General features: G+C 39.3%; 1 protein-coding gene across 17 annotated transcripts in view; it reads left to right on the forward strand.

The window, feature by feature from the left end:
- Cyld (CYLD lysine 63 deubiquitinase) overlaps positions 1 to 22,127 on the forward strand; it is a 74,460-nt gene that overhangs the window by 39,397 nt on the left and 12,936 nt on the right. For 14 of the 17 annotated variants that reach the window (XM_046434481.2, XM_046434492.2, XM_046434477.2 and 11 more), the window contains 6 exons: positions 155 to 534; positions 1,508 to 1,673; positions 2,574 to 2,715; positions 4,679 to 4,801; positions 6,879 to 6,970; positions 7,991 to 8,057. In XM_046434481.2, coding sequence (XP_046290437.1) covers positions 155 to 534; positions 1,508 to 1,673; positions 2,574 to 2,715; positions 4,679 to 4,801; positions 6,879 to 6,970; positions 7,991 to 8,057 — 970 coding nt within the window. The remainder of the gene's footprint in view (positions 1 to 154; positions 535 to 1,507; positions 1,674 to 2,573; positions 2,716 to 4,678; positions 4,802 to 6,878; positions 6,971 to 7,990; positions 8,058 to 22,127) is intronic. The other 3 variants (XM_046434485.2, XM_046434487.2, XM_046434484.2) reach the window with 3 other exon arrangements.

Below are 22,127 nucleotides of genomic sequence, written 5' to 3' on the forward strand. Positions count from 1 at the left end.
TTTGCAATGCCTGGAAGAATCCTCACAGAGAGGCCATGCAGGCAGTTGGACTAGAGCTGTATGTTAATTTTTAGATATGTAAATCCTATTTAATGTTTAAGGCGTGTTTGTGATTCTTGAATATATTTCTCTAATTAAGAATAATTTTTCGTAGTTGCAGAAGACCCTGCAAAGTCACTAACAGAGTTATCTTCAGAATTTGGACATTCGTCACCGCCGCTGCAGGCTCCTTCCATGAACTCCTTATCCAGTGAGAACAGATTTCACTCTCTACCATTCAGCCTGACAAAGGTGCCTAATTCCAATGGAAGCATTGGTCACAGCCCGCTTTCTTTGTCAGTTCAGTCTGTGATGGGGGAGCTGAACAGCGCGCCTGTCCAGGAGAGCCCGCCCTTGCCCATGTCTTCTGGCAACTCTCACGGTCTGGAGGTGGGCTCGCTGGCTGAAGTCAAGGAGAACCCTCCTTTCTACGGGGTCATTCGTTGGATCGGTCAGCCCCCAGGACTGAATGAAGTACTAGCTGGCCTGGAACTGGTAATTTAATTTGATCCAAAAATTATAATTCTTTTCTAAATGGGGTTTTGTGCAGAATATTTCCTATTATATATTTCTTGGCAAATCATCGTGAATGTCCAAAAATTTGGAGAAAAATTTCATGACGTGTTGCCTGAATTCTTTTTCCCTCTCCTTAGGCTTCTGCCTCACCTGTTTCTAATGTTAGTTGATCCATGTCCAAAAAAGAAGAATTGCGTTTTAGGTTAATGTATTTAGGCTTCTTATATTGAGTAGAATGCAATAAGGGAAGCAAATTGTTAATTGTTACCAGCTTTTACTTTTCTTGTTTCGCCTTGTTCCGTATAAAGCTAAATCATTGGCCTTAGAACTAACCATCGTTTTCTCAGGTCTTTTGGTATCTTTGGTAGAGGGAAAGATTTTCCTTTTGGAGAGTAGGAAAGCCTGTTTGGCATTGCACAATCAGGAGAGGGGAATTTGAATACATTTAGCTTTTATTAAAATATATTTCTTGGTTTGTTTGCTTATTTGTTTGTTTTCATGCTAATGAGCACTATTAGAGGAGTACTTAACATAATTGTCCTCCTCATTTCCCTCTGTGTGTGTATTTAGCATTGCTGGGGATTGAACCCAGGGCCTTCCTTACCTGTACCAGGCAAGTACCTAACCACTGAGCTACACCCGAGTTCATTCCTTGGTTTTAATACTTTCGGAAATAGTACAAAGAAAGTCAGGTAACCAGGGAAGGCCTAGGCAGGTGTTCTGAAAGGGAATTCATTGAGGAGTTCCTGTTGGATTAAGGAATTCACTTCTTAAATCATTAGCTAAAGGCTCGATGCTTTGATTCCGCAACCCCTTTTTCTTGATGCAGTTTGCAGTACACGTGGAGAGGGAATTCGGAGAAAGGGTCACTAGGAGCAGCTTCGGGCGCCTTAGTTCTGTGTGTCTATCTTCGCGGCGTGGTGTAATGCATGTGGAAGCCTTTCTTTTCCAGGAAGATGAATGCGCAGGCTGTACAGATGGAACCTTTAGGGGCACTCGGTATTTCACCTGTGCCCTGAAGAAGGCGCTGTTTGTTAAACTGAAGAGCTGCAGGCCTGACTCGAGGTTCGCGTCCCTGCAGCCTGTTTCCAATCAGATAGAGCGCTGTAACTCTTTAGGTATCGGATGCTTTTCATTTACTTACTAATCTGGAATGACTTCATTTCATACCATTTTGTATTAGGTGACAGTGACAGTGTTTAAGTGATTTTCATGCCAATTGCTCGTAAGCTTTCAAACCAGTAAAGATTGTTACTTGGTATATCTGAAAGTTAGTTAGCCTAGAAGAGCCATTTAAAAAAGTGTTAGGAATAGTGTCTTGGATGCAAAAGGTGGGAGTAGGGGGATTTGTTTTTTTTCTTCTTATTGATTACAGATGTTTACTTTTCAGCAATACAGGGGCTAGAAATTGAGCCGTGTTCCTCTTTTTTGGCATCAACGTCCCCTATAATGTATTGGTTAAGTATATCAGTCAGCATGTCTTACCAAGAAATCAGGGTTTGTCTAAATAGTCTTAGATTGAGGCTGGAGGAGAGCTGTTCTCATCACTTGGAAGAGGTGGTGGCTTTCTGATGCTATCCCTTCCCACTTCTGAATAACAGTGGCGCAGCAAAGAGTAGGTATAAATAGGAAGGTGTAATAGGAAGGCCATTTTAATGAAGCATGTTTTTCTTACTGTTGAAAGAGTACTTTATATTTTTTGTTTTCTTTTTGTACTTGAAAATATGAGACATTGTGGATAAATAATAAAGTATTTTAGGAGCAAAATATTTTGCTTGACAGATGCTTTTTACACATTACTTAATACTCTAAAGTGCTTTTCAAATTGTGGAGGAATCGAGTTTGAAAATTAACAATAGTGTTGTTTTACATGCCAAGTTGAATTGATTAATGAAAGTTGATAAACAAATATTTTTTATCAAAATACCAAAATATATTTTAAAATGAAGACACAGTTTGAAAGTTTCTTTTTAATGGTTTAAAAGAATTCTTTTCATTTTTTTTTTTAATCTTTTCAGCCTTTGGAGGCTACTTAAGTGAAGTGGTAGAAGAAAATACTCCACCAAAAATGGAAAAAGAAGGTTTGGAGATAATGATTGGAAAGAAGAAAGGTATCCAGGGCCATTACAATTCTTGTTACTTAGACTCAACCTTATTCTGGTAAGTTTAAAATGAATGCAGTAGGTATAGAGTGTGTGTGTGTGTGTGTGTGTGTGTGTGTGAGAGAGAGAGAGAGAGAGAGAGAGAGAGAGAGAGAGAGAGAGCCAGCTACCTGAGTGGAGACACTAGGGACTGGGGGTTAGGAGAGGAAGGGAGTTTGCTTTCCGAAATACACTTCTTGAAGTTACGGAGTGTTGTCGCCTGTTCCTATATCCACCACATTAATATGAAAAGTAAGGCAGGGAACAATGAGCCAGAGCTGGATGACAGTGACGCACATGGAGCAGATATGTGCCGAGGGCAGCTGGAGCGAGTAGGCACGGTGTCTTTGAACATGAATCAAATAACATGACTTGCAGTAAGCTCTTGGCCGATGTGTTCTGTCTTTGTTTTCGTAGGTAGAAGGAATCTTTAAACTGCTTTCTTTAAAAAAAAATTATGTTCCATAGAAGCCCTGTTGTTCCTATATATGTAGTTTTTTCCCAAAGTGGAACAACTTAGCATGGCAAGAATCATTAGACTCTGAAGACTGAACCAGGAGTCTTTAGGCCCTAAGGACCTTGCATTGCCAGTTCCATTAATTGTATAGCTATGTCATCAGAATCAGGGAGTTAACATGACATGTTAAAATTCTAAAAGTAGGAAAAAGAAAAAAGATGGTAGGCCATTGTGATGATAGAGTACTTTCAACTCACAGATGTTTTGTCAGGAGCAAACATTATGGCATTGAGATAACATTCATTAGATTTCTTAATAAAAATCTGTATTAGACAAGTTTTGTTTTCTTTGAAACCAGGAAGTTTCTGTTGTTACTTGTCGCATTCCTTGCGACTGAAACACTCAGGGTCACTCTAAGGGAACTGGGCTGCATGAAATAACCACACAAGAGACAGAGATACCTTTTTCTTTGGGTTCCTGTGATGGCCCCTCTGACCTTAAGGGTCCACAGAAAGAGAGAGAGCGAGTGCGCGCTGACCCCTTTTATTGAGGAGAAGCCATTCGAATGAGGCAAGGGGCCAGGTTTCAGTGGGAGGCTGAGTCTAGCTTCCTGATGTCTGTTGTCAGCAGGTTGACTGACATCTGGGAAAGCCACACCCAAAGACAGAGCAAGAGAAGGGGACACACAACGGGCGTTTCCATGGAACATTCTATCCCAAACAGGGCCAAGGAGTAATATCACAAAGGAACAGGTGAGCGTACGTAGCTCAATCCATGGGGCAACACGCCTGTGTCCGAAGATGTGTCCTCAGACTTCCAGGACGGGGCAATGTCCAGGTCACTATGAGATATAGTGAGGGTCAAAGCCTCTCCAGCTCAGGGAAGGAGAATGTGAATCATTCAGACTGGATCCCACAGTTACTCACTCACAAGTGATTTTAAGGGAATTTAGGTATTCGCAAAGTGGCAAAAGGGAGATAATGTTTGAGATAGAATGTTCCATGGAAATGCCCGTTGTGTGTCCCCTTCTCTTGCTCTGTCTTTGGGGGTGGCCTTCCTAGAAGTCAGTCAACCTGTGACAGCAGACATCAGGAAGGTACACTCACCCCCTGAAACCTGACCCTCTGCCTCATTTGAGTATTGCACTGAGTTGCTTTTGCTTTGAGAAGTAGTTTCCAAACGTCCTCCTGTGTTGTCCATTGTGGTGTGACTCAGATTTGTAGACCCCCTTTTAACTTTTGCAAAGAAGTTTTTTCATCATATTTTTATCCTTTAACACTGTCAATCTATAGTTTGCCTTCTTGGCTTTACTATTCTTAACCTGAAAGAATCTGAAGACCTGAAGATGGGACCTGGGGGGTCTTCACAGGGGTCTTGGTTGCCCATGTTCATGAAGAAAGTGAATGTTTATGTTCTTTGTTCTCTTAGACTTTGCTTCTTTTCCTTTTGTGATTCTTTTTATAATCTATTTCTTGAAAAATGATCTTTTTTTATCATGAGGGAAAATAATGATTTTATTTTGCAGCTTATTTGCTTTTAGTTCTGTTCTGGATACTGTGTTACTTAGACCCAAAGAAAAGAATGATGTAGAATATTATAGTGAAACTCAAGAGCTGCTGAGGACAGAAATAGTTAATCCTCTGAGAATGTAAGTACAAGGAAGATTTTTTGCCTTTAGATGGTATTCTGTTTGCTGTTATCCTGTCCAGTAGTAAATTTATGTCCTGCTTTCCTGTAATAAGAAATGGGAAAAAATTAGTTGTCATGGTGAAATACTGATTTTATTTTAGGCTTTGTTCTTTGTATTTCCATTGCTTATTTAATTTCTTAAGTCTGACCAATGCATAGAACATAGTGTATTCCTTGAAATGCTTTGAACTATTTTAGTGGAGTATACAATAAGTTAGCAATTGCAGTAGGTATAGAAAAACTGATACATAACATTTGGCTTTCTTATCTTTTGAAACAGTTTATTCCAACAGTACTACTAATAATAATCATACTAATTAGCAAATTGGTACAATATGGCTTCTTAATTTATATCAAAGAAAAAAGTAGGGAAAATTTTTATTTATAGAATAGCTACTATTCAATATTTCTGTATTAGAAGCAGATGAGATGTATTTTAGTAGCATGTTTTATTTTGAGGAATATATTTAGGCCTCTTTCCATCTAATTTTAATCAGGTGCTGAATCAGGTGATTCTTTTTTCATTCCTGGTTTAGAAATTAGAATGAAATTTTTTTTTTTTTTTTTTTTTTTTTTTTTTGCTTTTGGCCACAGGAAGCAATTTGTACTAATCTAATCGCAAGTGACAGAACACCATTTAGTAAAGATTTTTGATAAGAGGTAATAGAGAGATATGATAATGTCACATTATAAAATTTAAACTCTGAAGAATTAGGCCATGAATCATAAAACAAATTTGGAAATACAGAGAGAAAAGTATGTAATTTAAGTTCTGTATTAAGACTAATTAAAAATTTGTGACATATTTTTCAATTAAAACAAAATATAGTTTAATATTTTGACCCAAAAAAGAAAAAAAAATACTACTGAAATACAATGAGTGTTCCAGTGACCTACTATATTTTATGACTGGGAAAGTTAATTATAAAAGAATAAATTATCCCATTTATGTCTTTTGTTTTCTTTAAATTCTGTAATGAATTCTATAATTGTCTTATCCTTTAAGATGAGTATGAATCTTGATTTTCACATTAATTGTTTTGTCTTATGCCAACTTAGTTCTCTATTTCTTACTCCCAGGTAATTGATACTAGAGCAAGATAGGTCAAATTCAAAATTCTTTAAACATATTGCCACTTCTTCCTTTACAAAACATCATAAGTCCATTAATAAACATTTTTTTGTATACTGTTGTCCACCCAGTTAAGAGTCATAGTTTATGACGCTCTAATCCCATCCACTTCAAAAAGCTTGTCAGGTGACCTTTTGCAGTCAACAGTCCCTGTGTTTGCATCTCTATTTTAGCTGACTGGTTTTTTGATAATAAAACCCTGCTCTCAAAAGCAGAGACCCTATCTTTTCAACCTTTCCCCTTCTCCCAGGGGCTGATCTCTTGGGTGACTGTGTAAGTGGTAGCTGCTCAGTGTAGTTGGCTGCAGAGAACTAATGAGTAAATATAAAACAGTATAAAAATGAATATAAGATTGGCTGGTTCTGACTTGTGTTAAGCCCATGGTGGAGTTTTGTCAAGGATCTCATTGATTTTATCCTGTAGTCAGACAAGATGAAAGAAAATGTTGTAATGGTGGCGATTGGTTTGATTATAGATTTTAGTTTCAATACCTCATCAATTCCCTTTCTAATTTCCTTTGGAAGTTGTTTCTTCTTTAGTATTAAAAGGATGTTATCTCTCAAAATAATATATTCTGTTTTATAATGTAAATTTTTAAAAATTTTTAGGCAAATATTATTTTAAAATCCATCATCCCAAACTTTTAACATTATTTTTTTTCTTTTATTAGTATTTAACAATCATTTTTAAGGTATATAATAGTGTTTGGGATAATTCTAGTTCTAGTTCTGTAATTTTTCATTCTTTAATCAAAGCTTATATTTGTGTTCTTCAAAATCATTGCCTTGTCTATTAATTCATGACATACTGGAGTTGTTATAAGAAATGTCTCATTGTTAAGACATGTTGAATAATTTACTATATAAGCCCATGTCAGCAATTAAAATTTTTTTTCCTAACATAGATATGGATATGTATGTGCCACAAAAATTATGAAACTGAGGAAAATACTTGAAAAAGTTGAGGCTGCATCAGGATTTACCTCTGAAGAAAAAGGTGACCACCTTAATTTATACTATATGCATTGAAAATGACTCAAAAAGATATGAATATGCTAATTGCTAGCTAAAACATTGTTTGTGTGGTGTCGGGTATAGTTCTAGCTTAGAATTTGTGGGGAGCAGAGCTGGGCATATGGCTCAGGGGTAGCATACTTATCCAGCATGCAAGAGGCCCTGGGCTCTATCCTGTCCCCACCACTGAAAAATTAGAGTTTTGTCAAGGATTTCTTTGAGCTCATTACAATGCAAACAAGATAAACAAAAAGGAATTATTTTTCTATGTGACACACAATTTTCTCCATGTTTTATAAATTCATCTTTTCTTCTACAAGTGAAGAACGATGTGGAAGAATGAACCCCTTTAAGAAGCTGGCTGGTTCTAGTGTATTAAATGAATAGATGCAAGAAAGAGTTCTTTTCTTTCCCCCAGCCCTGACCCTCTGAGTCACTTCTCTCCTGTGGGGAAGGGTGCAGTGAGTCGTCTATGTGTACCATTGGTTTTCCTTGTAAATAGAAGGTACAAAATGGCCTTATATGTACACATATACATATGTACATATGTTTATGGTCAGTGTTTTATTCTGTTCATAGCTAATGGATTTTCTCAAAGATTTAACTTCTGACTTTGACCTTATTAGCAATGTACTTGTAACCAGCTATAATGTTTGGAGGCTGATAGTTATTTAACCAGCAGGAAAAAGAGGGCACACTTCAGGTTTTATTCTATTTAATCTTAAACCCTCCAAACCAAAAATTATTTCACTGTATATAAATGATTATATCCTTCCAAATATAATAAAATTATATCAAAATTGAAATATAATACTTTACTATAGCCTTCAAATTTTGTTTGTATTTTTTCCTTTGTCAGGAAAAATTGAAAATTATGAGTTTAATTGGAATACTACTGAATGAACAAAATCGAATTCAGTATAGAAATATGGTTGTAATAAGTAAAGAATAAAAGGATTTTAGCATTTTGTCTGTGACTTATTTGATTTTTATTTTCTCCTAGATCCTGAAGAATTCTTAAATATCCTGTTTCATCATATTTTAAGAGTAGAACCGTTACTAAAAATAAGGTAACTTTTAAATTATGATAGAAGTATTGTTTAGGGCTCTTAATCCTGTGAGGCAGGTACACATGCAAGTACATCTTAATCATTGTTGTCTTTCTTGTGCCAGATTTGACTTGAAGAACAAATCCAGTGGCAGTTTATGTCTTTAACCCACAAAATAAAAATTACTTCAATTCATTTTCTTACAAAACTATATATGAATGTTTTTGTAATTTCAGTTAATGAACCTTGTAAGATGATCTCATTCTAACTTAGTCAAACACTGGAAGAACATTGCTTTTGGCCACCCACCAGTCAGCCACCAGTCGGCTCCTGTGTCCTGAGTTTTTTAAAATGGTCTTTTCCTTCCTCACAAGTTGAAGGACACCTCAAATTTAATGCCTTGAATTTCTTAGTGTTCTAGGTAGCTGGACTTCCCAGGTAGTTTGAGTGTCCGAGTCTAAATGGGGGACAGTTTTCCATTTTGGCCTAGGTTTCTCTGTGAAAATGCTGGTAATGTATTATCCTCTTCCTTAAAAGCTGATCATAGGCAAACACTCTTACCTCTGTGCCTTGAGTGATGTTGTTTGATGCCAGTGTGGAGCTGATGGGTGAGAAGGAAGAAAGAGGGGATTGCCACAATTATAATCATGATGGTGTTTGGGAAGTTCTAAGAAATGAAATAAGACATGATACAAAAGCATCAGGTACCCATTTATTACCTGGTCAAGCATAATATAGTCATGTGTACATCTAGAAAATCCTAGAAAATTGTCTAGAAATTGTTAGAATTAACAAAAGAGTTTGTAATTTAGCCATGTAAAAATAACCATGGAAAAATCAGTCGCATTTTTGTATACCTGCAAGCCCAAAGGAGAAAGGGACAATTTCATGCTTAATGAAGGTAAAATATTAAGCAACTAATTTCTTGAGATAGATTTTTAAAAAGACTTAAACAGAGCTGAAAGGTAATTTAATTAGTGAGAAAGACTGTTTTTTAAGTAGGAAGATTAAATAACTTGAAGATGCTAATTTTTTTGTTTGGTACCAGGGATTGAACTCAGGGGCACTCAATCACTGAGCCATATCCCAGCCTTATTTTTGTATTTTTATTTAGAGACAGGGTCTCACTGAGTTGCTGAGCACCTTGCGGTTGCTGAGGTTGGCTCTGAACTTGCAGTCCTCCTGCCTCAGCCTCCCGAGCTATTGGGATCACAGGTGTGCACCACCACACCCAGCTAAAGATGCTAATTTTTATAACATAGTTTTCACATAAGCAGGACTTAGCCTTTTTTCTTAACTGAAGAAAGTGATTTTAGAGTTCTCTACCAAGTGAAGTGGGAAAAATATTGAATAATTCTTTTATTTAAAAAGTCCTATTATAAGCTTAAAAAGGCAAAGCAATAGACACTAAAACAGTATGTGACACTGGTACAACATTAGAATCATCAGTCACTAGAGCTGGATGGAAAGCCCAGTAGTATTCCAGTGTCTTGGAAATCCTCCTTCAAACACAAATGAGGGAAGAAAGATATACACAATGCAGGGCATCGGGCGGGCAGTCGCGGAGAAGAAGGTCAGTTTTGTTTTTCATCTCTTAAAGAAATAAATTCCAGATTCTAAAAACAGTTGTTTTTTTTCCTTTTATTTCCCTAACCCAGCACACCTAAATGGTGTCATGCCTCCTGGGTTAGCCTGGGTGGAGGTCTGCAGAGGTTCTCAGGGAGCGAGGAAGGGTCAGACCCTGATGGAGTCGGAGGCCTTGGAGTCTGGAGAGAGCTGGGGAGCCCTCCACTCCCTGAGGGCTCACTGATCCCCACCCCTAGGCAACCTCTGATATTGCAAGTCACTGTTTAAAGACAATAAAAGAATATTTTAAGTTAGTACTTTTTCCCCAAATGTCATTTTTCTCCTGAACTCATCTCTTTCTGACTGAGGGAGAATCAGTGGAGCAGCAACAAGAGGACCTTACAAACCAGAGTGATAAATAGTCCAAGGGAGAGCTAGCTATTAGACATTTTTAAATGATTGAGGAGACAAAAGAGGGACTAGATACCAATGGAGGTTAAAAGATTTGATCAACAGCATCAAAAGATCAACAGAAGCAAATAGGCAAAAGTGGATCACCAGAAGTAGGAAATACGTCATGGGTGGAGGAAGGACCTCACCAGGGGTGATGCACACTGCGCACAGAGTCAGAGAACAAGGAGCGGACGAGCCATGAGGAGGGTACACCCTCACACAGACAGGGGACAGGGAGGGAGCAGCCGTGCAGGAGACCTTCGGGATCTCTGACAGACTTAAATTCTAAGAATAAAGATGTACAGAATTCTTTAAGAAGCAGGAGTAAATGACCACTCAGAGACTCATTACAACATGTACTTTAGAAAGACAAACTGGATTTAGAATGAAAGAGTGGGATGCAAGAAACACGGAAGAATCAAGAAATTGGTAAACTTGGGTAAATTAACTTTCACATTTAAAAAACAGTGACATGGCTGCAATAATAGTGACTATTTAACTGCGTGTGCAGCACGAAGGTAGAGCTCAGTCATGGCCGCTGAATGAGAAGGTGGTAGTCAGAGGCAGGCAGGCAGAGCAAACAGAGAAAAAACAAGTGGGACAGCATCCTCCGTCAGGAAGCAAACGGGAGTTTTCTGATTCAATGCCGAGTCCTTCTCACTATAGAAGGTGGTCTGAGTATTCCTTGTGGATGTCTGTGGGTAACCCAGGACTGAAGGGGACGTTAGTGGCTACCCATTATAGTCTGTGTGGCAACAGTAGATAGACCAAAAAATATCTGAGTCCACAAGTGTTCTCATGTCCTCGTCGATGTCCATTTTCTTTTGAAGCGGACCCGTTTATACCCTTCTGCCCTTGGGTTTTCCTTAGTGGAGAATAGATCTAGGTTCAGAGTTGGCTGAACCAGAGTTTATATATGACTATATAAACCTTGTCGTGATTCCTTAGGGTTTTAGCCTTCAAAAACCTAAGGAGTGAGGTTCGCATCCCATTCTTCTGCCCCATGTCTCAGAGCCCTGTGCTTTCTACTTCTGGATTTCTGGTTTTTTCTCTGTGTTTGCAAGTCACTGCTCCCTTAAATACCTCTCCTTCCCTGTCACCATCATTATTTCTACTTCTTTTGTCTTTTTAAATCTTCATTTGTTCTTTTTTGTTATACATGACAGTGGATTTATTTTGATATATCGTGCATATATGGAGTACAATTGCCCATTTTTGTGGTTGTACATGATGTGTATTAATATATGAACATAGGAAAATTATGTCTGATTCATTCTACTATTTTTCCCATTCCCCCCCTCCAATCTGATGCACACCCCCGCCCCACCCTGCCACCTATTGTGAGTCAGCATCCACATATCAGAGAGAACATTCAGCCTGGATTTTTAGGATTGTGTTATTTCACTTAGCATGATAGTTTCTAGTTCCATCCATTTAATGCAAATACCATAATTCAATTCTTCTTTATGGCTGAGTAATATTCCATTGTGTATATGTACCATATTTTATTTATCCATTCATCTGTTGAATGGCACCTAAGTTGGTTTCATAGCTTAGTTCTTATGAATTGAGCTGCTAGGTGCATTGATGTGGCCACATCACTGTAGTATTGCTAATTTTAAGTCCTTTGGTTATATGCCAAGGAGTGGGATAACTGGGTCAAATAGTGGTTCCATATCAAGTTTTCTGAGGAATCTCCATATTGCTTTCCAGAGAGGTTGTACCAATTTGCAGTCCCACCAGCAATGTATGAATATACCTTTTTTTCCACATCCTCTTCAATATTTATTGTTACTTGTGTTCTTGATAATTGTCATTCAGACTGAAGTGAGATGAAATCTCAATGCAGTTTTAATTTGCATTTCTCGAATTATCAGTGATGTTGAACTTTTTTATATATTTCATATACAGTTGTATTTCTTCTTCTGTGAAGTATCTGTTCAGTTTCTTTGCCCATATATTGATTTGGAGTTTTGTGTGCGTGTGTGTGTGTGTGTGTGTGTGTGTTAAGTTTTTTGAGTTCTTTGTATAACCTGGAGATTAATGCTTTATCTGAGGTGTGGGGGTGGCAAAGATTTTCTCCCATTCTATAGGGTCTCTGTTCACGTTCTTGATTGTTTTCTTTGCTGTGAAGAAGCTTTTTAGTTTGATACCACCTCATTTATTGATTCTGGGATTTTACTTCTTGCACTTCAGAAGTCTTGTTAAGGAACTTGGTTCCTAAGCTGACATGACAGAGGTTTGGGCCTACTTTTTCTTCTAGTAGTTGCAGGATCTCTGGTCTAATGCGTAGGTCCTTGATCTCCTTTGAGTTGAGTTTTGTGCAGGGTGAGAGCTAGGGGTCTAATTTCATTTTGTTACATATGAATTTCCAGTTTTCCCAGCACCATTTGTTGAAGAGGCTATCCTTTCTCCAGTGCGTGTTTATGGTGCCTTTGTGTGTAGTATGAGATAACTGTATTTATGTGGGTTTGTCTTCTGTTCTGTGTGTCTTCTGTACCATTGCTCTTCATGTCTGTTTTGGTGCCAATACCATGTCATTTTTGTTATTGTAGCTTTGTAATATATTTAAGGTTGGTATTATGATGCCTCCTGCTTCACTTTTCTCACTGAGGATTGCTTTGGCTATTCTGGGCCTCTTATTTTTCCAAGTGAATTTCTTGATTGCTTTTTCTATTTCTATGAAGAACATCATTGGAATAGGAATTGCATCAAACCTGTATAGTGCTTTTGGTAGTATGGCCATTTTGACAATATTAATTCTGCCTATCCAAAACCATGGAGATCTTTCTGTCTTCTAAGGTCTTCCTCAAATTCTTTCTTAGATTTATGTAATTTTTGTTGTAGAGGTCTTACTTTTTTTTTTGGCATATGTTGAGAGAATCATGTGATTTTGTCTTTAAGTCTATTCATGTGATGAATTACATTTATTGATTTCCATATGTTAAACCAATCTTGCATCCCTGGGATGAACCCCACTTGATCATGGTGCACTATCTTTTAATTATGTTTTTGTATGCAATTTGCCACATTTTATTAAGAATTTTTGTATCTATGTCCATCAGGGATATTGGTCTGAAATTTTATTTTCTTGATATGTCTTTGTTTTTTGTATAAGGGTGATGCTAGCTTCATAGAATGAGTTTAGAAGGGTTTCTTTCTTTTCTTTTTTAAAATTTTTTATTGTTGGCTGTTCAAAACATTACATAGTTCTTGATATATCATATTTCACAATTTGATTCAAGTGGGTTATGAGCTCCCATTTTTACCCCATATACAGATTGCAGAATCACATCAGTTACACATCCATTGATTTACATATTGCCATACTAATGTCTGTTGTATTCTGCTGCCTTTCCTATCCTCTACTATCCCCCCTCCCCTCCCCTCCCCTCCCCTCCCCTCTTCTCTCTCTGCTCCCTCTACTGACATTCGTTTGTCCCCCTTATATTATTTTTCCCCTTCCCCTCACTTCCTCTTGTATGTACTTTTGTATAACTCTGAGGGTCTCCTTCCATTTCCATGCATTTTCCCTTCTCTCTCCCTTTCCCTCCCACCTCTCATCCCTGTTTAATGTTAATCTTCTTCTCATGCTCTTCGACCCTACTCTGTTCTTAGTTACTCTCCTTATATCAAAGAAGACATTTGGCATTTGTTTTTTAGGGATTGGCTAGCTTCACTTAGCATAATCTGCTCTAATGCCATCCATTTCCCTGTAAATTCTATGATTTTGTCATTTTTTAATGCAGAGTAATACTCCATTGTGTATAAATGCCACATTTTTTTTATCCATTCATCCATTGAAGGGCATCTAGGTTGGTTCCACAGTCTAGCTATTGTGAATTGTGCTGCTATGAACATCGATGTAGCAGTGTCCCTGTAGCATGCTCTTTTTAGGTCTTTAGGGAATAGACCGAGAAGGGGAATAGCTGGGTCAAATGGTGGCTCCATTCCCAGCTTTCCAAGAAATCTCCATACTGCTTTCCAAATTGGCTGCACCAATTTGCAGTCCCACCAGCAATGTACAAGTGTACCCTTTTCCCCACATCCTCGCCAGCACTTGTTGTTGTTTGACTTCATAATGGCTGCCAATCTAACTGGAGTGAGATGGTATCTTAGGGTGGTTTTGATTTGCATTTCTCTGACTGCTAGAGATGGTGAGCATTTTTTCATGTACTTGTTGATTGATTGTATGTCCTCCTCTGAGAAGTGTCTGTTCAGGTCCTTGGCCCATTTGTTGATTGGGTTGTTTGTTCTCTTATTGTCTAATTTTTTGAGTTCTTTGTATACTCTGGATATTAGGGCTCTATCTGAAGTGTGAGGAGTAAAGATTTGTTCCCAGGATGTAGGCTCTCTATTTACCTCTCTTATTGTTTCTTTTGCTGAGAAAAAACTTTTTAGTTTGAGTAAGTCCCATTTGTTGATTCTAGTTATTAACTTTTGTGCTATGGGTGTCCTATTGAGGAATTTGGAGCCCGACCCCACAGTATGTAGATCGTAGCCAACTTTTTCTTCTATCAGACGGCGTGTCTCTGATTTGATATCAAGCTCCTTGATCCATTTTGAATTCACTTTTGTGCATGGCGAGAGAAAGGGATTCAGTTTCATTTTGTTGCATATGGATTTCCAGTTTTCCCAGCACCATTTGTTGAAGATGCTATCCTTCCTCCATTGCATGCTTTTAGCCCCTTTATCAAATATAAGGTAGTTGTAGTTTTGTGGATTGGTTTCTGTGTCCTCTATTCTGTACCATTGGTCCACCCGCCTGTTTTGGTACCAGTACCATGCTGTTTTTGTTACTATTGCTCTGTAGTATAGTTTGAAGTCTGGTATCGCTATACCGCCTGATTCACACTTCCTGCTTAGCATTGTTTTTGCTATTCTGGGTCTTTTATTTTTCCATATGAATTTCATGATTGCTTTCTCTATTTCTACAAGAAATGCCGTTGGGATTTTGATTGGCATTGCATTAAACCTATAGAGAACTTTTGGTAATATCGCCATTTTGATGATGTTAGTTCTGCCTATCCATGAACAGGGTATATTTTTCCATCTTCTAAGATCTTCTTCTATTTCTCTCTTTAGGGTTCTGTAGTTTTCATTGTATAAGTCTTTCACCTCTTTTGTTAGGTTGATTCCCAAGTATTTTATTTTTTTTGAAGATATTGTGAATGGAGTGGTTGTCCTCACTTCCATTTCAGAGGATTTGTCGCTGATATACAGGAATGCCTTTGATTTATGCGTGTTGATTTTATATCCTGCCACTTTGCTGAATTCATTTATTAGCTCTAATAGTTTCTTTGTAGACCCTTTTGGGTCTGCTAGGTATAGAATCATGTCATCTGCAAATAGTGATAATTTAAGTTCTTCTTTTCCTATTTTGATGCCTTTAATTTCTTTCGTCTGTCTAATTGCTCTGGCCAGTGTTTCGAGAACTATGTTGAACAGAAGTGGTGAGAGAGGGCATCCCTGTCTTGTTCCAGATTTTAGAGGGAATGCCTTCAGTTTTTCTCCATTCAGAATGATGCTAGCCTGAGGCTTAGCATAGATTGCTTTTACAATTTATTGAGGTATGTTCATGTTATCCCTAGTTTTTCTAGAGTTTTGAACATAAAGGGATGCTGTATTTTGTCGAATGCTTTTTCCGCATCTATCGAGATGATCATATGATTCTTATTTTTAAGTCTATTGATGTGGTGAATAACATTTATTGATTTCCGTATATTGAACCAGCCTTGCATCCCAGGGATGAATCCTACTTGATCATGGTGCACAATTTTTTTGATAAGTTTTTGTATCCGAGTGGCCAGAATTTTATTGAGGATTTTTGCATCTAGGTTCATTAGAGATATTGGTCTGTAGTTTTCTTTCTTTGAAGTGTCTTTGTCTGGTTTAGGTATCAGGGTGATGTTGGCCTCGTAGAATGAATTTGGAAGTTCTCCCTCTTTTTCTATTTCCCGAAGTAGCTTGAAAAGTATTGGTATTAGTTCCTCTTTAAAGGTTTTGTAAAACTCTGCTGTATACCCATCCGGTCCTGGGCTTTTCTTAGTTGGTAGTCTTTTGATGGTTTCTTCTATTTCCTCAATTGATATTGGTCTGTTTAGGTTGTCTATATCCTCCTGACTCAATCTGGGCAGATCATATGACTTAAGAAATTTATCTATGCCTTCACTATCTTCTAATTTATTGGAGTATAAGGATTCAAAATAATTTTTGATTATCTTCTGTATTTCTGAAGTGTCTGTTGTGATATTGCCTCTTTCATCCCGTATGTTAGTAATTTGAGTTCTCTCTCTTCTTCTCTTCGCTAGCATGGCTAAGGGTCTGTCGATTTTGTTTATTTTTTCAAAGAACCAACTTTTAGTTTTGTCAATTTTTTCAATTGTTTCTTTTGTTTCGATTTCATTAATTTCAGCTCTGATTTTAATTATTTCTTGCCTTCTACTTCTTTTGCTGTTGTTTTGCTCTTCTTTTTCTAGGATTTTGAGATGAAGTATGAGATCATTTATTTGTTGGTTTTTTCTTTTTTTAAGGAATGAACTCCAAGCAATGAATTTTCCTCTTAGAACTGCTTTCAATGTGTCCCATAGATTCCGATATGTTGTGTCTGTGTTTTCATTAATCTCTAAGAATTTTTTAATTTCTTCCTTGATGTCTTCTATAACCCATTGATCATTCAGTAACCTATTGTTCATTCTCCAAGTGATGTATTCTTTTCCCTTCCTTCTTTTATCGTTGATTTTCAGTTCCATTCCATTATGATCAGATAAGATGCATGGTATTATCTCTACTCCTTTATATTGTCTAAGAGTTTCCCTGTGACATAATATATGATCTATTTTTGAGAAGGATCCATGTGCTGCTGAGAAAAAAGTGTAACTGCTTGATGTTGGGTGGTATATTCTATATATGTCAATTAAGTCTAGGTTATTAATTGTGTTATTGAGTTCTATAGTTTCCTTATTCAACTTTTGTTTGGAAGATCTGTCCAGTGGTGATAGAGGTGTGTTGAAGTCTCCCATGATTATTGTATGGTGGTCTATTAGACTCTTGAACTTGAGAAGAGTTTGTTTGATGAACATAGCTGCACCATTGTTTGGGGCATAAATATTTATGATTGTTATGTCTTGTTGGTGTATGGTTCCCTTGAGCAGTATGTAGTGTCCCTCTTTATCCCTTTTGATTAACTTTGGCTTGAAATCTATTTTATTTGATATGAGTATGGATACTCCTGCTTGTTTCCGAAGTCCATATGAGTGATATGATTTTTCCCAACCTTTCACCTTCAGCCTATGTATGTCTTTTCCTATCAAATGCGTCTCCTGTAGGCAGCATATTGTTGGGTCTTGTTTTGTGATCCATTCTACTAGCCTGTGTCTCTTGATTGGTGAGTTTAAGCCATTAACATTTAGGGTTATTATTGAGATATGGGTTGTTCTTCCAGCCATATTTGTTTATTTATGTTACTAAACATGGTTTGTTTTCCTCTTTGATTATTTTCCCCCCTTTAGTGTCCTACCTCCCACTGTTGGTTTTCATTGTTATTTTCCATTTCCTCTTCCTGTAATGTTTTGCCAAGGATGTTTTGAAGAGATGGTTTTCTAGCTGCAAATTCTTTTAACTTTTGTTTATCGTGGAAGGTTTTAATTTCATCTTCCATCCTGAAGCTTAATTTCGCTGGAAACACAATTCTTGGTTGGAACCCATTTTCTTTCAGTGTTTGAAATATGTTATTCCAGGATCTTCTAGCTTTCAGAGTCTGTGTTGAAAGATCAGCTGTTATCCTGATTGGCTTACCCCTAAATGTGATCTGCTTCCTTTCTCTTGTAGCTTTTAAAATTCTCTCCTTATTCTGTATGTTGGGCATCTTCATTATAATGTGTCTAGGTGTGGGTCTCTTATGATTTTGCACATTCGGCGTCCTGTAAGCTTCTAGGATTTGGGGTTCTGTCTCATTCTTCAAGTCTGGGAAGTTTTCTCGTATTATTTCATTGAATAGATTGCTCATTCCTTTGGTTTGAAACTCTGTCCCTTCCTGTATCCCAATGACTCTTAAATTTGGTCTCTTGATGTTATCCCATATTTCTTGGATGTTCTGCTCATGGTTTCTTAACAGTCTTGCTGAGCTGTCTATGTTCTTTTCCAGTTGAAATACTTTGTCTTCATTGTCTGATGTTCTGTCTTCTAAGTGTTCTACTCTGCTGGTAGTATTCTCAATTGAGTTTTTAAGTTGGCTTATTGCTTCCTGCATTTCTAGGATTTCTGTTTGTTTGTTTTTTATAACCTCTATTTCCCTGTATAGTTGATCTTTTGCTTCTTGGATTTGTTTATGTAATTCATTGTTGAAGTGATCTTTCATTGTCTGATTTTGCTGTCTGATGTCTTCCTTGAGACTCCAGATCATCTGAAGCATGTATATCCTGAATTCTTTATCTGACATTCCATCTGCTGCAGCTATTACCTCTTCTAATGTTGAGTTGACCTGCAATGCTTGTGGTCCTTTCTTTCCTTGTCTCTTCATACTGTTCGCGTTCCTTTCTACTTGGTGAAACTGTTGTGCTATTGAATTTTCCCCCTATATATTTACATTGGTCTTGTATAGTTGCAAAGTCTCCCTCGCAGGCGCGGGCGGCGGCTCTGTCCCTCTGCGGGCCGCTAGGCTTGTTCTGTCGGTGGTCACAGTTCTGTCTACTTTGCAGGTGCAGGCAGCGGCACTGCCCCTCTGCAGGCCTCTGGGGCTGTACTGCCAGTGGGTTGCAGGTCCGCCTACCTTGCAGGCGCGGTGGGGGGGGGGCGGCTCTACCCTTCCTCAGGCCATTGGGCCTGTTCTGTCTCTCGGTTGCAGGTCTGGCCTGTTCTGATGGTGGTCACAGTTCCGTCTACCTTGCAGGCGCGGGGGGGAGGGGGCGGCTCTGCCTCTCAGCAGGCCGCTGCTCCTCTTCTGCCGGTGGGTCGCAGGCCCACCTACCTTGCAGGAGTGATTGGAAGCTCTGCCACTCCGCGGGCCACTGGGCCTTTTCTGTCAGTGGTCACAGTTCCGCCTACCTGACAGGCGCGGGGGGTGGGGGGCGGCTCTGCCCCTCAGCAGGCCGCTGGGCCTGTTCTGTGGGTGGTCACAGTTCCCTCTACCTTGCCGGCGCAGGGGGAGGGGGCGGCTCTGCCTCTCAGCAGGCCGCTGCTCCTCTTCTGCCGGTGGGTCGCAGGCCCGCCTACCTTGCAGGAGTGATTGGAAGCTCTGTCCCGCCGCCGGCCACTGGGCCTTTTCTGTCGGTGGTCACAGTTCCACCTACCTGGCAGGTGCGGGGGGTGGGGGGCGGCTCTGCCCCCCAGCAGGCCGCTGGGCCTGCTCTGTGCGTGGTCACTGTTCCCTCTACCTTGCCGGTGCAGGGGGAGGGGGCGGCTCTGCCTCTCAGCAGGCCGCTGCTCCTCTTCTGCCGGTGGGTCGCAGGCCCGCCTACCTTGCAGGAGTGATTGGAAGCTCTGTCCCGCTGCGGGCCACTGGGCCTTTTCTGTCGGTGGTCACAGTTCCACCTACCTGGCAGGCGCGGGGGGTGGGGGCGGCTCTGCCCCCAGCAGGCCGCTGGGCCTGCTCTGTGCGTGGTCACAGTTCCCTCTACCTTGCCGGCGCAGGGGGAGGGGGCGGCTCTGCCTCTCAGCAGGCCACTGCTCCTCTTCTGCCGGTGGGTCGCAGGCCCGCCTACCTTGCAGGAGTGATTGGAAGCTCTGTCCCGCCGCGGGCCACTGGGCCTTTTCTGTCGGTGGTCACAGTTCCACCTACCTGGCAGGTGCGGGGGGTGGGGGGCGGCTCTGCCCCCCAGCAGGCCGCTGGGCCTGCTCTGTGCGTGGTCACTGTTCCCTCTACCTTGCCGGTGCAGGGGGAGGGGGCGGCTCTGCCTCTCAGCAGGCCGCTGCTCCTCTTCTGCCGGTGGGTCGCAGGCCCACCTACCTTGCAGGAGTGATTGGAAGCTCTGTCCCGCTGCGGGCCACTGGGCCTTTTCTGTCGGTGGTCACAGTTCCACCTACCTGGCAGGCGCGGGGGGTGGGGGGCGGCTCTGCCCCCCAGCAGGCCGCTGGGCCTGCTCTGTGCGTGGTCACTGTTCCCTCTACCTTGCCGGTGCAGGGGGAGGGGGCGGCTCTGCCTCTCAGCAGGCTGCTGCTCCTCTTCTGCCGGTGGGTCGCAGGCCCGCCTACCTTGCAGGAGTGATTGGAAGCTCTGTCCCGCCGCGGGCCACTGGGCCTTTTCTGTCGGTGGTCACCGTTCCACCTACCTGGCAGGTGCGGGGGGTGGGGGGGCGGCTCTGCCCCTCAGCAGGCCGCTGGGCCTGCTCTGTGCGTGGTCACAGTTCCCTCTACTTTAGTTTCTTTCTTTTCTATTTCATAGAATAATTTGAGGAGGATTGGTGGTAATTCTTCATTGAAGGTCTGGTAGAGAATCTGGTTCTGAGCTTTTGTGGTAGGCTTTTGATGGCATCTTTAATTTTATTGCTTGAAATTGACCTGTTTAAATTTTCTATGTCCTCCTAATTCAATTTAGGTAAGTCATATGTCTCCAGAAATTTGTTGATGTCTTCAAGGTTTTCTATTTAGAGTATAAATTTTCAAAATAATTTTTGATTATCATCTGTATTTCAGTTTTATCCATTGTGATATTTCCTTTTTCATAATGAATTTTAGTAATTTGAGTTTTTTTTTTCTTTTTCTTTTTTAGCGTGGCTAAGGGTTTATCAATTTTATTTATTTTTTTCAAAGAACCAGCTTTTTTATTCTAATTTGTTACATATGACAACAGAATGCATTGCAGTTCACATTACACATATAGAGCACAATTTTTCATATCTCTGGCTGTATACAAAGTATATTCACACCATTCGTATCTCCGTACATGTACTTAGGGTGATGATGTCCATCTCGTCCCACCAAAAGAACCAACTTTTTGTTTATCAATTTTTTGTATTGTTTCTTTTGTTTCAATTTCATTGATTTCCTGTTTTCTACTGCTTTTGTATGGTTTGTTCTTCTTTTTCTAGGACTTTGAGATGTGATGTTAGGTTATCTATTTGTTGACTTTCTATTGTTTTAATGAATGAACTCAATGCAGTGAACTCTCCTCTTAGCACTGCCTCCGTGGAGTCCCAGAGGTTTGATATTGCTATTCTCATTCACCTCTGAGTATTTCTTAATTTCATCCCTGATTTATTCTGCTATCCATTGGTCATTCAATAGCATCCTATTTATTCTCCAGGTGCTAGAGTAGCTTCTATTTTTTAATTTTACCACTGATTTCTAATTTCATTCCATTATGATTGATAGAATGCAAGGTATTATCTCTGGATTTTTTTTTTTGTATTTTTTAAGAGTTGCTTTGTGGCCTGAGATGTGGTCTCTTTTAGAGAAGGATCTGTTTGCTGCTGAGAAGAAAGTGAATTCAGTTATTCATGGATGAAATATTCTAAATATGTCTGTTAAGTCTAAATTATTAATTGTATTTTTTATTCTATAGCTGCTTTATTTAGTTTTTGTTTAGAGGATCTATTCAGTGGAGAGAGGTGTGTTAAAGTCACCCAGTATTATTATGTTATGGTCTGTTTGATTCTTGACTTTGAGAAGGGTTTGTTTGATGTACATGGATGCTCCATAATTTGCAGGAATAAATATTTATGCTTGTTATGTCTTGTTGGTATATAATTCCCTTAATCTGTATGAAATGTCTTTCTTTGTCCCTTCTGATTAACTTTGGCTTGAAATCTGCTTTATGTGATATCAGGATAGAAACTCCTGCTTCCTTATGGGATCCATGTGAATGATATGTTTTTTCTTAACCTTTTATCTTCAGTCTGGGGATGTCTTTGCCTATGAGGTCAGTCTCTTAGAGACAGGATGAGTTTAGGCCATTTACATTCAATGTTATTATTGAGAAATGATTTTTATTCCCTGTCATTTTTATATATTTCTGGTTTTTAATTTGAATTAGTTTTTCCTTTAATTGACTATGCTTCTATTGTAGTTCCTCCCTTAGCTGCTTTTCACTTTTGTTTTTAATATCTTCTTTATGAAAAATTGAGTACATTTTGT

The sequence above is a fragment of the Marmota monax genome, unplaced genomic scaffold, assembly GCF_021218885.2.
Source record: "Marmota monax isolate L192 unplaced genomic scaffold, Marmota_monax_Labrador192_F-V1.1 WCK01_AAM20220418_F8-fsc00024, whole genome shotgun sequence".
Classification (NCBI taxonomy): Eukaryota; Metazoa; Chordata; class Mammalia; order Rodentia; family Sciuridae; genus Marmota; species Marmota monax.